General features: G+C 41.9%; 1 protein-coding gene across 2 annotated transcripts in view; it reads left to right on the top strand.

Moving 5' to 3' along the window:
• The window catches only part of SDHA (succinate dehydrogenase complex flavoprotein subunit A), an 803,000-nt gene that overhangs the window by 364,458 nt on the left and 421,351 nt on the right, over positions 1–17,191 (top strand). For both annotated transcript variants that reach the window (XM_044065115.1, XM_044065116.1), the window contains exon 7: positions 10,967–11,091. In XM_044065115.1, coding sequence (XP_043921050.1) covers positions 10,967–11,091 — 125 coding nt within the window. The remainder of the gene's footprint in view (positions 1–10,966; positions 11,092–17,191) is intronic.

Here is a 17,191-nt window from a genome sequence, read left to right as displayed (position 1 = left end):
GGCTTCTAAGATGCCTAGGGTACACAATAAACGAAAAGAAATCACAACTGGTACCCTCTCAGAAGATTACATTCCTGGGTGCAAGCTTGAATACAACTGCCAGATGGCTTACCTTACGCCAGACAAACAAAGGCAACTGACTATTTACTTCAAACAGATGGCAACAAAAACCCAGTTATCTGCGAGACAAATTTTGCAGGCTTTGGGGTTCATGGCATCCTGCATTCTACTAATTCCATATGCAAGACTGCATATGAGGAAACTACAATGGTACCTAAAAGGTTTATGGAGTCAACATTGTCACAGTCTGAAAACAATGATTTCTCTCATTCCCTGCCTACAACAGAGTTTCTTTGGTGGGCAGAGACATGTCACCAGAACATGGGACGGTCTTTCATTCTACCCCCTGCCAACCAAAACCCTAACTACAGACGCATCAGACTATGCTTGGGGGCCCACCTGGCGGGGAGATGCGTTCAGGGCATATGGAGCCCAAAACAAATGCATCTGCATATCAACCAGAAAGAGATGTTAGCTGTTCAGAATGCCCTGACAGCCTTCAAGGACTTACTTCATCCAGGACAACTACTGATAGACAGACAACACCACGGTTATGTGGTACATAAACTAGCAGGGGAGCACACATTCCTACCCCCTTTGCAGACTAGCCGTGGCATTGTGGGACACAGCCTTGACTTACCAAGTACATCATCAAGCTCAATTCTTGCCAGGAAAACAAAATACTCTGGCAGACGACCTAAGCAGAAATCTTATGGACCCTCACAAGTGGAAACTGGATCCACAAGTCTTCAACATGATAACAGAGACATGGGGGAGCCTGGACATAGATCTGTTTGCATCTCCCCAGAACTATCAACTGGACAAATTTTACACAAGGACGTATCACAAACAAGCATGGAAAGTGGATGCCCTATCCTTCAGTTGGAAAAACCTATGAGTCTACGCCTTTCCTCCTCTGCCTCTTCTTCCCAAGGTCCTACTAAAGGTCAGACAGGAGAAACCAAATATGATCCTAATTGCCCTGGACTGGCCTCGTCAGCACTGGTACCCAATTCTAAGGAATATGTCTCAACTCCCTCCTTGGTACTTGCCTCAGATACCTCATCTACTGTCTCAGCAGAACAATCAAATTCTGTACAATCCGCTCCAAACTCTGAACCTGGCAGCATGGCTGATCATGTAATTATTCAAACAACAACTCTCAGTAAATCTGTGATGGATGTCATTTTGGAAGCCAGAAGGCCTAGTACTAGAAAATCTTATGCTGATAAATGGAAGAGATTCTGTGCTTGGAATCACGCACAAGGGACTGACACAGCAAAGCCAGATATTCCTCAGGCTTTACAATACTTGACTGAGATGCTTGACAAGGGCCTATCTTTTTCATCTATAAAAGTCTATGCCTCTGCCATCTCGGCTCATTACAACACAGAGCCTCTCATCTTTTCTCATCCTCTGCTAAAACAGTATCTTAGAGGGGCCAAAAATTTAAGGCCTCCCAGAAGATCACCAACTCCTGCATGGTACCTCAGTTTTGTGCTGGAAAAGCTCACTCTGCCTCCATTTGAACCAGCAGCTCCTGCAGATATAATTTTTTTATCTTGGAAAACAGCTTTCCTTCTGGCAATCACTTCAGCAAGAAGGGTTTCAGAACTACAGGCCCTCATGGCTGTGGAGCTTTTTATTATATTTTACCCAAACAGGGTGTCCCTCAGGACCAATGCTTCTTTTATGCCTAAGGTGGTATCCAGTGTGGCTCTTGACCAAACCATTCACCTGCCAACTTTTACCCAAAAAAGCAGAACAAGGGGGAGCGGATTCTGCATTGCTCGGACATACACAGACAACTAAGATTTTACTTAAACAGGACCAAATCTCTAAGAAAGTCTGAGCAGCTACTGGTGGCATTTGTTTCAGGATCATAGGGAAAGGCTATTTCAAAAGCAGACTGTTTAATGGTGGATAAGCCACTGCATTTGTTTCTGCAATTTACATCATGGTAAACCGGTGCCCAAGGGAATCCGGTCACATTCCACCAAGGCTGCATCCTACCTCAGCAGCTTTCTTCAGAGGGGTACCAACCAAAGACATTCTAGAGGCTGCTACTTGGAGATCTGTTCATACTTTTACAAAGCATTATCATTTGCTTCTCTTCACTAAGTCCAGGGCAGGCTTTGCCACTGCAGTTCTGCAGGGCCTTATAGCCACTCCTAATGCTATTTTGTTCCAGCCTCCCATCCATAGCTTTGGGATTCTACCCAAATGTAATGACTGCAACAGTGAAACACGAAGAACATAGTACAGTCGTGTACACTTACCATAAATGTAGATGTTCGAGTGTATTCACTGTTGCAGTCCGGGTTACCCACCCGCCATCCTCCTTTATTCTGGAGCTTCTCTTTCCTTCACTATATTCTACAGCCTTTGTGGTGTATTTGCTTTTAGATGAAGGTAAAGTTTATTTTGTTACAATTGCATGTATATTTATAGTTTTATATATATTTTTGCTCCCCATTTGGGGGGCACCTGACATCTGGGGCTAGAAAAACTAATGGAAATGGCATCGGCTGCCTGTTTTATACCCCTGACGACCTGACGTCATGGAAGAAGAGAGAGCAACCGACACAGGACCCAAGACTTTGATATTCAGGCTGACTGAGGGCAACCTGCCAGCAGATTACCCCCAAATGTAATGACTGCAACAGTGAATACACTTGAACGTGTACATTTATGGTAAGTGTACACAACTGTACTTTTTGGTGACTTTTATCATGAACTGGACATGTTTGAAATGGGTTACATTTTGCATTTGGCTGTTACAGTTTTTCAGGCTGCTCTCTGTCTTTACTTATGGCTGCATCCCTTTTCAGACTGTGCATTTGTTTTTCATTGTCATCATGTAGGTTCATAGGAGATTACTAGACTAATGGCTCAAGCCATTATGAGCGTAACCAGTTTTTCTCAGATTTTCCTCAATTATCTCTCCCTAGGGGAAAGATGACAAGCGTCAGCTAGCAGGGTTTTGACAGTTTTTTTACAGACTCTCTAACCATAAGGGATATGGGTGCCACCCCAGGAGTGAATATGCGATCTCCCAGCCATTAGTCCAGATGCTCTTGAAGATGGTCAGGGAAGGGCTGTGCTTCATGTGAATAGGAAGCCTATTCCAGAAGAGGGACAAGTCTCTTGGACATATATGTCTGTGCAGCATGATCTATTCACGTCAGAGATCAGGTTTAGATCTTTGGAGTGGGTAACCCTCGTGCAGTTTTGTGAATATGCAACATTTCCATCAGGGGTGGGTCAGGCACAGATCACCCTTCAGTACTCGGTAATAAACTGAATGCAGTGACAGGTCTTTTAATCAGTCCACATATGAAATGTTGGTTGTAGCCTGTATGTTTTTGGTGAGAAACCTCTGAGGACACTCAACTGTTGCAGGTGCCTGGTGGTTTATTATTGGTCTGATGAGGGCCATGTACATTGGTACTGTGACATCCTTAAATCTTGATGCCATGCCGTTACTTATAAGCTGAGCCACAAAGAAGGATTCCCTCACCACCGTGAACACATGGTGTCCACAATTCAGATTGCTGTCTGAGTACCCAGATCTCTCACCACTTGGGTCCAGTCTTGGTGGTGGGTTCTATCAATGTTGTAATTTACAGCTGTATTTGATTTCCCAAAAGATATTATTATGCACTTCCTCACATTTAGTTTGAGGACATGCTGCATCAGACCATTCTGTAAGATAACATCTTTTGAGGACTCTGAGATTGTAACCCAAATTACAATTATCAACAGATTTGGTCAGCCAAAAGCAATCTGCATTTGCCTTGATATCTGAAAAGTATATCCCAGACAGGAGGGGGCCCAGCACTGGTACTCCACTGGTGACTGGCCTCTTGCTGGATGTGGATTCCCCCACTCGAAATGTGTTCTATCTGTGGCTGTCTGGTGATGTAGAGGTTTATGCCCGATTTTGTGAGCTGTTCTATAATACCCAAGTGGGGTATTGCATCGGATGTCTTGGCCAGGTCAAGGTAGGTAGTATGCACTGTATTACCCTCATCCATGGCCTTGGTGATCTTCTCAAAGAAGGCCACCAGACTGAGCAGGCAGGACCTGGCCTTGATGAAGCCAGACTGGGTTGGGTCTAGTGTCTGGAGATTTCCTATGTCATCGCTAATCAGGTCCATGATTATACTTTCCATAGCCTTGCATATGAGGCTAGTCAGACATGGGGGGGGGGGTAGTTTTCTGGTTCTGTTGATGGTCCCCCTTGTGCAGAGGGATGACTGTTGCAGCCCTCCACTCCGTTGGGGTATTGCCTGTCTGTAGACTGGTTGGTTAAGTAAAGTGGGTCTGCTAGGTCATGTTTCCTGCTGTTTAATAGGCACCCTGAGATTCCATCAAGGTCCACTGATGCCATGATTCTAGCTTTAGAGAGTGCAGTGATGACCTCTCCTTTTGTAATTACAGGCAAAGGAATGGTGGAATGCATTTTATGAGGAGTGACGGGAGGTGATATTGAGGTGAAATTTTAGCTGAATTTATTGGCCAGTAGGTTTGTTTCTGCTGGCTGAATATAGGCAGTACCATTTGTAAATAGCTCAGTACATTGTTGAGTGTTTCCTTTAAGATAACTTAAAACTGTTTTGTGGTTATCCTTTGCTTGGGAGGCTATTTTAGTGTTGTATGTAGCTTTTGAAAATTGACTAGTTCCCTGATTTGCCTTTTGAGGCTAATAAGGGATTTTTTTCTTTGTGCTCCCTCTCACTTACTCTTCTTTTTGTTGTATAGTCTGTTTATGCCAGGGCTCTACCAGTATGACTTGGTTTTTCTGGCTAGATCTGGGTTTAGTTCAGTCAGGTACTGCCATTTTTGTACAGTTTAAGTGGTTGTAAAGAGCACTCGTGTATACTTCTGAATAGGCCTTCATGTTTTCAGGGTTAGGAGGAGCTTTTAAAATTACTATCTATTACTTAATAGAAGGTAATTTACTTTTGAAAAATTCTTTAAGGTTTTAGGGTTTTGATAAGTGTTCTACCATTACATTTAATTCAAAAGGAGACAGATTTATAATCCAATCTTAACAATGAGGATATTACACTGGGAGGGGATGCGGTGCTGCCCCATGTTTGTGCGTAGTATGTCAAGGATGTTTGAGCCCATAGTGGGAGTGCACACCATCTGTTGAAGAGCATTTGCTTGGACAAAGTCCATGAATCTCTGAGCCTGCATGTTAGTGGTCATGTATGTTTCCCAGTTTATGGAGTGGTAGTTAAAAATCACCCATGAGTAGTGTGTTGAGCTGAATGGTAAGTGATTCTAGTAACTTCAGCTATGCAGAGTGGTTTTCATGGTTCATGTTTGGGGACTTGTAGCTAGAGGTGATATTGGGAGATTTTGCCTGTGGTCAGCTGGACTTGGAGTAGCTTGTGAGTTATTCTGATTGACCAATCTAGAGATGTGATTTTTATGTAAATGGAAACACCTCCTCCTCCTCCCCCTCCCTTTTCAGAGAGTGGTCTGAATGTGTGATAGACGTAGTCTTGCACTGCTGGGGTGCTTTCCACAGCCTTAACCCATGTCTCTGTAACTGCATCTCCAGGGTGAGGCGAGCTTCCAGGGAATGCAATTTCTTGTTAAGACTCCTAACATTGAGCAGTTGTACCTTCAGTTTGGCATTAGAAAAATTTGTTACATTGGTAGGTGTGTTGGTTTGACACTGCCTAAGAAGGGCACTGTTTTGGGTGGCTGATGCCTTGGGCAGTATTCGGGCAACAGGTGCGAATCATCTTTAGCATCATTATGAACCCCCGTTTTCCCCATGGTGTTCTGGTGTCATTTTTCACTGTCGCCATCTCTTTAAATTCAAAGCCACACTCCTGCCTTTTTCAACCCTGTCACAGATCTTCTCTCACACAATCTGTCCACCTCTTTGCTGGACACTTGTCATTTTCTTTTACCTTCTTTCTCTATCCACAACTCCTTTTTCCCCATTTTTGCACATGGGATCAGGGTGCCAATTACAGTGACAATCATCTAGAGGCAAGGTTTACACCACTGGGTGGCTAGCCTTGCCATTGTATTTCATTTAAATCACACAGTTGCATGCACACTCACAACTATGGCCAATTTAGAGTGTCTAGTCCACCTACTGCATGTATTTGGAGCATGGACATTGCCACTGTGGTCAGAAAGTCCTTCTATGTGGCACATCTCATTACTAAGGGTTTTGCATCCAGGAAGAAAGAGGTCATTGTCTCCCTCTCCTCTTCCTTCATTAGGTCAGCCATTAAGTACAATGCCCCATTTGGCATGTACCTCACTATACACCTGCAACAACTAGAGAGGCCGCAAAAGTACCTCACAAAGAGGATCCTAGGCCTTAAACATTTGTCCTATATGGACAGACGTAAACTCCAACTATTCTCTGTCTCATTGCCTACTTAGAGGTGATCTCTGCTTGACTTATAAAGCCATGTCTGACCGAGCTCTGTTAGAAATGCTACGTCTAAAGAAGTCCCAATCCCTCCACACCACATGCTCTAAAGTCCTCAACCTCATTACTACAATCAACAAAACATGCTGGAGGGACAGGTTCGTAACGCAGAGACTGCCCATGTATGGAATAGACTTCCCATACATGTCAAGCAGAGCACCTCACTGGTTGTCATCAGGAGAAATCTTAATGAGTGGATGGGAAATAAAATTTATCCCAGGGATCACTCCAGTGGTTTTACTTGACAAAGGCACTGGGAACTAAGGTCGGGTGGCACGATGCCAGGGTAATCCTATGGGCTAGGCTTGTAAAGGCTCCAGTGCCGTTAGCCAAGCACACACCTATGAACCTATGGGACGAAAGCAGATTACCTAGAGGAAACCCATGCAAAAGCAGGGAGGACATGCAGACTCCACACAGAAGGCACCCCAGCCGAGAGTCAAACTGTGGAACCTCTTGCTGTGAGGAGACAGGGCTATCCAGTGTACCTTCATCCTGTCTCTCCCAAATCCTCTTCATCAGATTGCCTTCTGCTTTTCTGCACATGTGCCAGAACTGCCATAATCTGATCTCTGATCCTTTCTGCAGTTGGAGCTACTTTATCTTCTGCTGTTATGTCCTCATTTCTTCATCTGTCCCACAGTGTGCATTCTGCTACCCTTCTCAGGCACTTCATTTCCATCACCTCTAGCTTTCTCATCTTCTCGGTCTTTACTGCCCAGGTTTCTGTCGTTGTCTTCTTCTTTCGGCTGCTCCCATTAGGGGTCGCCACAGCGGATCAACTGTTTCCATTTCTTCCTGTCCTCTGCATCTTGCTCTGTCACACCAACCACCTGCATGTCCTCTCTCACCACATCCGTAAACCTTATCTTAGGCCTTCCTCTTTTCCTGTTACCTGGCAGCTTCATCCTTAGCATCTTTTTCGCAATATACTCTGCATCCCTCCTCAGCACATGTCCAAACCAACGTAATCTTGCCTCTCTGGCTTTGTCTCCAAACCTTCCAACCTGGGCTGACCCTCTAATATACTTATTCCTAATCCTGTCCATCCTTGTCACACCCAGTGCAAATCTTAACATCTTCAACTCTGCCACGTCAATCTCTGACTCCTGCCTTTTTGTCAGTGCCACTGTCTCCAACCCATGTAACATAGCTGGTCTCACTACTCTCTTGTAGACCTTCCCTTTTACTGGTACTCGTCTGTCACAAATCACTCCTGACACTCTTCTCCACCCACTCCATCCTGCCTGTACTCTCTTCTTCACCTCTCTTCCACACTCACCATTACTCTGAACTGTTGATCCCAAGTATTTCAACTCATCCACCTTCGCCACCTCTACTCCCTATCTCTTCACCATTCTTCCATCCGCCCTCTCATTCACACACACATATTCTGTCTTAGTCCTGCTGACCTTCGTTCCTCTTCTCTCTCTAGAGCATATCTCCACCTCTCCAGCGTCTCCTCCACCTGTTCCCTACAGATCACAATGTCATCTGCAAACATCATAGTCCAAGGGGACTCGTGTCTGATCTCGTCTGTCAACCTGTCCATCACCATTGCAAATAAGAAAGGGCTCAGAGCTGATCCTTGATGTAATCCCACCTCCACCTTAAGCGCATCTGTCACTCCCACCACAGACCTCACCGCTGTCACACTACCTTCATACATATCCTGTACCACTCTTATATACTTCTCTGACACTCCCGACTTCCTCATACAATACCACAACTCCTCTCTAGGCACCCTGTCATACAAGTCCACAAAGACACAATGCAACTCCTTCTGACCTTTTCTGTACTTCTCCATCAACACTCTCAGAGCAAACATCGCATCTGTAGTGCTCTTTCCTGGCATGAAACCATACTGCTGATCACTAATCACCTCCCTTCTTAACCTAGCTTCCACTACTCTTTCCCATAACTTCATGCTGTGACTGATCAATTTAATCCCTCTGTAGTTACTACAGCTCTGCACATCACTCTTATTCTTAAAAATCTGCCAAGGTTTCTGTACCAAACGGTAATGTTGCTTATGCCACAGTTTTGTACACCCTTTCAGCATTCCTCTGTCATATACTGTACATGACAATGTGTCAGTTGGCTGCGTCTGACCTGATTCATTCAGGTGCAGACCATCTCTGGCAAAACAGCATGGTCTGTTGATCATGTTGTCCCTGCCTGACAAATTCTGGATCCTCTTGGGCTGACATGTTATATAGGAAGCCTGTCTCATGGTGCATTTCTAGATCCTCAATTTAGTCTTTTAGGCTGAGTTTGGTAGAGTAACCTAGTAAGTAGTAGTGTAGGCTGCCTACATTGTGGACAGACTTTTTTTGTGCATACAAGCCCTGGCAGAACGTACACACAGATTGGCTTATATACCCTAATTTGGATTATTGCAGTCATCAGAATATCCATCAGTTTACACTGCAGAAGGCAGTTCTCTCTAAATTCATTATATTATTGGAGTGAAAATTCCACATAATTTTTGTGTAACTTGGTCCAGGTTATTGCAGTCATAGTAAAATAGCCATTGATTTGGGAAGCAGATGAAGTCACGTGACTATAAATTCATTATAGTATTAGTGAGAATGGATTTCCAGTTGCCTTCTCTGGAATATCAGAGTCTTTGGGATGCTATACTGAGAAAATTAGAACACTGTTGAGTCTTCTTACCAGTACTTTTGAACTTTCGAGTCAGTACCAGTACATTTTTTTAAAACTGGAGTTTTGAACAATTCTTAGAATGTTATTGTGATGCCCCTGCACTGGCCCAGTAATCAAGGAGCCTCAATCTTCACTACTATCACCAGTGAAGGATTGGCACATTGGGAGGATGACAAGTACACACACAGTAAAGTACAATTTCCCTTAATAGCACACAGAGATCACAGTCAGTCTGGGGCTGGTTTCTCCCTCTTTCTCCAGATCCCCAATAAGAGTCCCCACTGGCACAGCTATAGGGTTAAATCTCAGCCAAGTGGTCAAGCCAAAACCTTCAGCACACTCTGTCCAACCAGTGCTTTGTGTCCCTGCCCAAGTAGCTGACACACACCCACTTTGAGATTGGATTTATGTACAAACACTCCGACACTCCTGGGCAAAGCTGGCACAGGTTCACTAGCTATGCCCCCTTCTGCCCAGACTATACTGTAGTACCAGCTGCCACCAACCACTACTTATCAGCTACTATAAGGGGCCCTTACAAAGGGTGACCAATTCTACTGTGTAATGTTACTATTATCGAAATGTTGTGTGACCAAAACTTTTAAGGCTATTGGAGTGGCCCATACAGTGTCACTAAATACATATGCAAGTACTCTAAGAGCTTAAATATATCTAAACAAACCAGCCACAATTAAAATATTTAAATGTATTTAATAGTAAATAATAAAATAGCAAGACAATACTCAGTAACTCAGCACAGTGACAACAGAGCTCAGAATCACAGGAAATATTTTAAAATAACATTGCAGGACAGTCTGACATAAATACAAAAAACATCTAAACTATTCTTACTATATTTCTGTCTATCTCTTAAGAGAGATTGCTGTAATCTAATACTATTAGCAAGGCAGAAGTGCTGATGAGAGAATGTTTCTAGGTCTAAAGACAAATACAAAATGCAAAGTCTCTTCCCAAATTAATATCAAAACATTACTGCTGAGTCAGCTGGATGACATTACTCTGGTCACCTGTCTTCAGTTTCCAGGCTAAAAGAAACTTTATACCTATGTGTCAAAAGTACTGATCTCTCAGAAGTTTGCTTAGCACTGGAAGTCGTAAAACAGTTAAGCACTGTTACATTTGAAACCTAGTAATTATTAGTGTTTCCAGACCACAGAAAGAAACCTCTAGCTGTAGACATCCTACCTCCTTCAGTGCAACTGAGATAAACACAATCATAGAACAATTTGCTTATTTTCTTAAAGTATGCAAGTTAACTCTGTAGTAGTAGGGTACACTGTGAGCTCAGTACAGAACATACAGTTCAACACACACTTCTCATTAGTAGTTTAATGTACACATAACATATAGTTCTCTTACATTTTAAGACAAGCATGCAAATCATATAAATATTCACAAATTATTTACAAAATTCCAGCTAGCTGGGCTGGCAGCCTCACAGTCATGTCTCAGATTTAGACTGATTTATTTTTGCTCTCTAAGAAAATTGTAATTGTGCAGTGACATTTAGTAAATTGGTGTTTCTGTTTGCATGCATGTGTATGTCTTGGAGTTAATAAGGGACTACAAAGTATACTTTAAAGAAGAATAACCAGCTTCCTGAAGAGTAGATAAATAGAAACCTCATTAGAGGCCAGTACTTGCATATATTAAGTCAACCAAGTCTACTTTTCAGTCCCTGTTAAACCTCATAATTTCTTATTCCATAAACTAATGCTATATTTCATTTTTTTTTTATTACGCTTGTAGGGGTTATGGCCGTACATATTTTAGCTGTACTTCTGCCCACACAGTTACTGGTGATGGTTTGGCTATGGTCAGTAGAGCAGGCCTTCCTGGTCAGGATCTGGAATTTATTCAGTTCCACCCAACAGGTAGGGTATTTGTCATTTAGCAATCTGTTAAACTGTCTGTGTATATGCTGTTTTGTGTCAATTTGATTTAGAGTTCACATACATTTATGTATTTGTATGCAATCTGGGTTCTTTCTACATGAATACTGCAACTTTAACGTGCAAGTTGTACCAGTTTTCTTATGCACTTATAAAATGGTTAAAATTCAATTTGTAGAACCCATTTTACATCATGTTTCCAAGTGTTAATCAGAATCAGTTATAAAGTTATTCTGTTTGCAAAATGGTTATCAACTTGCTTACGTAATGAACACTTGATGTTTATAAAATGAGTATGACATAATTTTGGAAGCCAGCTCACAAGGAGTGAGTAGACAGAACTTGTATGCATTGCTGCACTGAGAATCCATGCAGTTAAGGGCAGCTGTAGTAAACAGTAGTATAGTAGTTGTAATCAAATTGCCTGACACTGCCAGCTTTGTTGATGCAGAAGGATAAAGCCTGATGATCAGAGCTGAATACAGCACTAGGCAACTACCTGGGTTGTGCCTAGTGCTGAATACAGCACTAGGCACAACCCAGGTAGTTGCCTAGGGCCTGCTGGGGGGCTACCACATTTCATTTTTAATTAAAAACAAAACAGTTTTTACATCCATCTTTACATTTTTCCGTACTTTCTGTGCATGTATCATAAGTCTTCAGTATGAAGATGTATGACGCATGAACTTCAACACTCCAAACTTAAATGCACATTAAAATATAGCTTCTTCTCAGGCAGCTTGCTTCTGAACTTCGTTCTTACTTCCGTCTGTCCTTCTCAAATGCACTTTGATCCTGGGATATGCTACTGCTTTCCCTTTACACAACAAACTTTGGTCCAACATGTGCAGTTCCCATGACTGAAGAACACACAGCAGGCGAGCATTCGGGGGGGGGGGGGGGGGAGTCTGTCTGTGTAAAATTCCCTAGTAAGGGATGACGATTTGTTAGCTTGCTCATGCTCAAACCCTGTACCTTGGCTATAGGAGAGTAGGGCCTATACCAGCTACCAGACTACTAAGTTAGTCATGTGCTGAAATGGGAAATGATGTCTCTTATTGCTTCATACATTTTGTTTCACTACTTAAGGGGAAAAAATGTCCAATAGTACAAAGGTGCATTTTTCGAGGAATGAGTTTTCAGTGCATTTTTTGATGAATGTGAGTTTACAGTGCATTTTACGAGGAATGCAAATTTTTAGTGCGTGTTTCAGGGAATGTGAGTTTCAACAGAAGAGAAGTTTACCGCTGGTTATATATAGTCCGTTTTCAATGTGCAGCTGTTTTGTTTAGCAAATGGCCATCAGTGTTTTTGCCATAGAACTTCAAAGTAGTATTAGTAGCACAAAGACAGCATATATGCCTTTGGTGCCTAAGGCTGTAGGCTCTACTCTCACACCATGCAGATGGGTTGCTGATACTGCAGTGCACTTTGGGGGGGGGGGGGGTGTTGCACTCCTGAGTGTGTGTTATGCTTTGGATCAGATGTTGAACTAGGCCCCATCTTTCTGTGTTAATGGTAGGAGATGTGAAATCTTTTACATCCACCTGAGCTATCAAAAGAGAATGGAGAAGTTCCCCATTTCTCTGACCATAATTCCCCTAGTATTATAAATACCACCAAAGATTTTGACTGAAAAGGTATCACTAGCCCAGTGGGACTAACCTGCTCACCAAAGGATATTTAAATTAAAAGTTTTAAATTTAAATCCACATGTCGTCTTTAATTTCAAAAGTAAAGAGGAAAATGGTAGGCACAGTGATAGTTTTGAGCAGTGTTTATGGTAATTAGGGGAAGAAAGACACCAGAATTTCTAGGTGGGTGGCTGGTCCATTCCCTTGCCCAGGGCCCCATTTCATCATGACCTGATCCTGCCTGTGACTAATATAATCCCACCAGTATGCATTAATTTCATTATATCTATTATAATCATTACATTAGTTATTTTACTTGAAAGCAGGCAAGATACAATGTATGCATAGGTAATTTTTGATTAGGAAGCATTGCGCTTCCATTATTAGTATTTATGCTGTAGGTTGAACATTGTTATTGTTATTTTTATGTTATTATATAGTTTACATATTTATCTACTTTATACAGTTTTATAATCAAACTATTGGGCTTTTTTCTTTCAGTTTCAAAGCGTGCTATTATTACAGTCTCGGTGTATGAATTTTTTTTATTATGTTAATAGAGAATTTTTTATTTTTTATTATGTTAATAGAGAATTGCAAATGCACCTTAGTTAGCTGTGATCTGTACCTTTAAGGAGCTAAAGGGAGAGCAAGGGGCGTTGTTAAGTGTTTCAATGCTGTTATTTAAACTCCCTTGTAATGGTGGGAATGTTTTGCTTGTCTGAAGAAGTTAGTGCAAGGTACTAAGGAAAAGCTTTTACAGTGGCTTAATAAAATTTGTTGTTTCTCATGTTTTTTACGTTTTGGACTGGCCTGAGTCGAGTTCTTGGCTTTTGAATTAGCTGTGGTTTTCGCAAGTTTGTTTTTCCGGTCTTGAAAGTTTATTTCTTTGGTGTGACTAATATGACCCAAATTTTAGTAGCAGCTGGTATACCTGTTGATGCTTGCAGGGGGCAGGGAAGGAGTGAAGAGGCTAAGCCTGCTCAGTTTTATGGGGTAGAGGATCAAGGAATGATACGTTTGTGGGGCCGGTAACCGCATCACATCTTATTGCTCAGTTCTGCCTCAAATATATAGGCATGTTGGGGGTGGGGACTTGAGTCAGCACTTGAACAAATGATTACCAACCTTGTGCAGTCATGACTGCTCCCCTGACTCTCTTCCCACATATTCCACTTTGCCAATTAAAGGCTAGTGACTGTGACTATCATGGTATAATTGGGGAAGCAGGATTAAATAACACTGCTTGAGGGTAAGAAAGTAAAGATCAGTCCAACCCAAATGTAACATGGATCTGAAGTAAAAAAAAAAAAAAAATGGTTTAGCAGACATTTTGAAGTATGGAAGGGATCTTACCTGAGCTGATGCACTTTAAAAAATCTAATAATCCACCATCCTCTTAGCATTTGTTGTAACAGAAGAAACTAAACACTTTGCCTTAAGGGCACAGTAAATTTATCAAGACTCTAGAAAGTTTGGATTTTCTTATTATATTACATTTCCCATTTATTTTGTTATTGTAAAGCGGTGGAATTGGTTTTCTAAGAAATAAAAATGAAAATTACCTTTCCATCGTAGCTCTTAACTGGCATCTTTAGTGGTCCATGCCCTCCGGAGATGGTGAAATTCTTTAACTTTGCTGTGAGGATTAAATGGGTTAGCAGAGTACTCAACCTGAAACATGTAGAAATATGTAACAAGGCCTTTCGTATTTGGAAGAAGTATTCTACGCTAGTGTCCTTATTACCAGGAATGTGACTTTTAGAATAAATGTTATGTTATTTGATTCCAGAAAAATTATGTATTCGAGTATGACTGGTACATTAAATAAATCGACAGCAGCAGTGCCATACAAATGATACAACTGTACAATATATACAATACGATCATGGCTATCAAAGTACAGTCTGAACGTACTGGTGATTGACACCGTAGCATAGTAAAGAATTGTACAGAAAGTTATTGCATAATATATGAAAGGTAAATAGTTCAGAGAATAGTGTATTATCGTGTATAACAGCAAATTTATAATGTGTTCTGATGTTAAAGTTCTTATCTTTGTAACGTGTTATGTGGTACATAAAATGCTAAATAGACTTTTGTCCCATCAGCAAAAAAAAAAAAAAAAAAAAAGGTTTGCAATATACTCGTACCACCAAGGGTAAATGGTGAATTTTAACTTAGTGTGTCTATAATAGACTTTAATGAATGCACCACTGTACATGTGCAGATACATTTCCATTACAGACTATGGATGCACATCACGCTGCCTGTACCCAAGGTGACATCACATAGGGACCCACTAAATTTATTTGGACATTGGTAGTAAAAGGCTTGTTAAGCTCTTAATTAAAAATGGCGCAAATAAATAAGGAATGATAAGGTCACAAGTGCATCATGGGACTCAACTCACCAGATAGTGGAATCTACTCTGAAATAGTGGCAAAATGTTTATAAAGCTGTATTTTTGTAAAGGACTGTTGTTGTCCACATTTAGGTTAGCCTGTGTTAGAATGTCTGAGTTTCATCATTTGATTACACTGCTGCAGTAGTGTTGGCTATATGGGTTATAATAGCACCCAGCCAACTTCCAAAGCTAAAGGGAGGCTTCAGCATGCCAAAACAGATCTGAAGAAAGTGGTTTGGGAGCTAAGCCCTTCAGAGCTTTCATGCCAACTGAGAGATGCTATAGCCCTGAAAGAGGTAAGTGCTATACAAAAATAAGGGGGATGGATGAAGGGACCTGCTACTACAGCTGTGACCATTCAAGCATCTCCTTTCTCTTCCCTGTTAATGTAAGTTATGATGGTCTGCCACACAGCTAAGGCTACTGTAGCAGTGATCAAATGAACATAGTACAGCTGTGTCGGTAGACCACCATAGCTTATATTAACAGGGAAAAGAAATGGTAAGGGTCTAGATGTCCTTGGAGAATGGTCCTAGCAAAGGCTGTTGTAGACCTGGAGAAGGATTCTAGTTTATAATACTTTGTAAAGGCATGCATAGAAGACCAAGTTGCTGCTTCTAGAATAGTTCTAGAGTGCAACCCTTTCCAAAAATCCACAGATGAAGCTGTGGTCTTGGTAGAATGAGGCTTGACCCTGCCTGGAATTGTGATATTGGGGTGAATATAACAAAAGGTAATGACATGAAATAACCATGTGGAGATAATTTGCTTTGACGCGGGTTGTCCTTTTTTCTTACCTTCATCAAAATACTCGATGCACCAGGTTATTAGTACCCCACATTCACAGTGGAACAGTATGCCACTCAGTAAAACAATAATCCCTTGTGTGGTGATGTTCTTAAGGAATCCTACCTTAAGCCTCAAAGGCCTGTAAAATGTGAAACAGACACTTCAGCAGTTGCACATATGCAGCAAGATCTTCGGGAAAAGAAAAAGAAAGGGAACTGTCTGAGGAAAGACCTAAGGATAAGGACAGTGGCAATAAGTGTCATGTCAAAGAAAAGGAGAAAGGAAAAAAAAGACCATTTAATTCCTCTCCACTGGATTCTCCAGCTCCAAAAATTTATTTGTATCTGAGGCTTTCCTTAACCTTGTTTCTAAACTTTTTGGATTTGTCTTGGCCCCATCCTCCATCATCATCCTCTAGCAGTCCGAAACCATTGTAATTTTGAATTGCTCTTTAAAAGGACTATGTTCTCTTGGGTCGAGATCTTCAGAGGTGGAGGTCTCTAGATTTCTGACCTCACTCAGTGCATTGGTTTGGTCCATTAGATTCTCCAGAAGGGCATAAGAGGCTTTGTAAAGGCCCAGATAGATGTGGGAGTCATCCCTACTCCCTCAACTTTGAGGCTAACGAGCTGATCCACCTACCCCTTTTGTTAGTGGTTCCTTCCCCAGTCCCTTTGTTGTATCTGGTGGCTTTAGAACCGGTGTTTCCCTGAAGGGTACCCTGGTCAGAGTCTATACCCTTGAGGTCTTTAACATTGACCCACTCAACTACGAAATCCTTAGAGCTGATGGAGTCTTGCAGCTGAGAGGTTGACGCCAATAACCCCGTGGCGAGTTTGAAACACTGTCTGGTTTGAGACTGTCCCTGAATCTGGGTGCTTTGGCTCTCAATAGCCCTAGCCAGCTCTGATGCTGATACCAAAATCGGGCTGTTCTGGTGATTCATTCTTCTGGACCAGTGATTTTGGATTTAACACCACATCAGAGGTTGTTCTCTTCTGAACCATTTGCTCCCTCCTCAGCATTAGAGGCATTAAGATTTTGATCCACTCTTGAGGGTAATGCATCTTAATGCGATTCCACCCAGATATCCTACTGTATCTTTGACCTTTGGATTTCCTCATGCTTCCCAGGGACAGCCTACTTTAGAGAGCCCTCATCCATGCCTTACTCAAGAAACCAAGGACATTTCTGAAACTCCAACTCCCTTCCCTTACTGATGAACACAAAAAGCGCAAATGTAAGCGAGAGA

This window comes from Protopterus annectens, chromosome 3.part0, assembly GCF_019279795.1.
Source record: "Protopterus annectens isolate FY-2018-M chromosome 3.part0, PAN1.0, whole genome shotgun sequence".
Classification (NCBI taxonomy): Eukaryota; Metazoa; Chordata; order Ceratodontiformes; family Protopteridae; genus Protopterus; species Protopterus annectens.
This window is presented reverse-complemented; position numbering and strand designations above follow the sequence as displayed.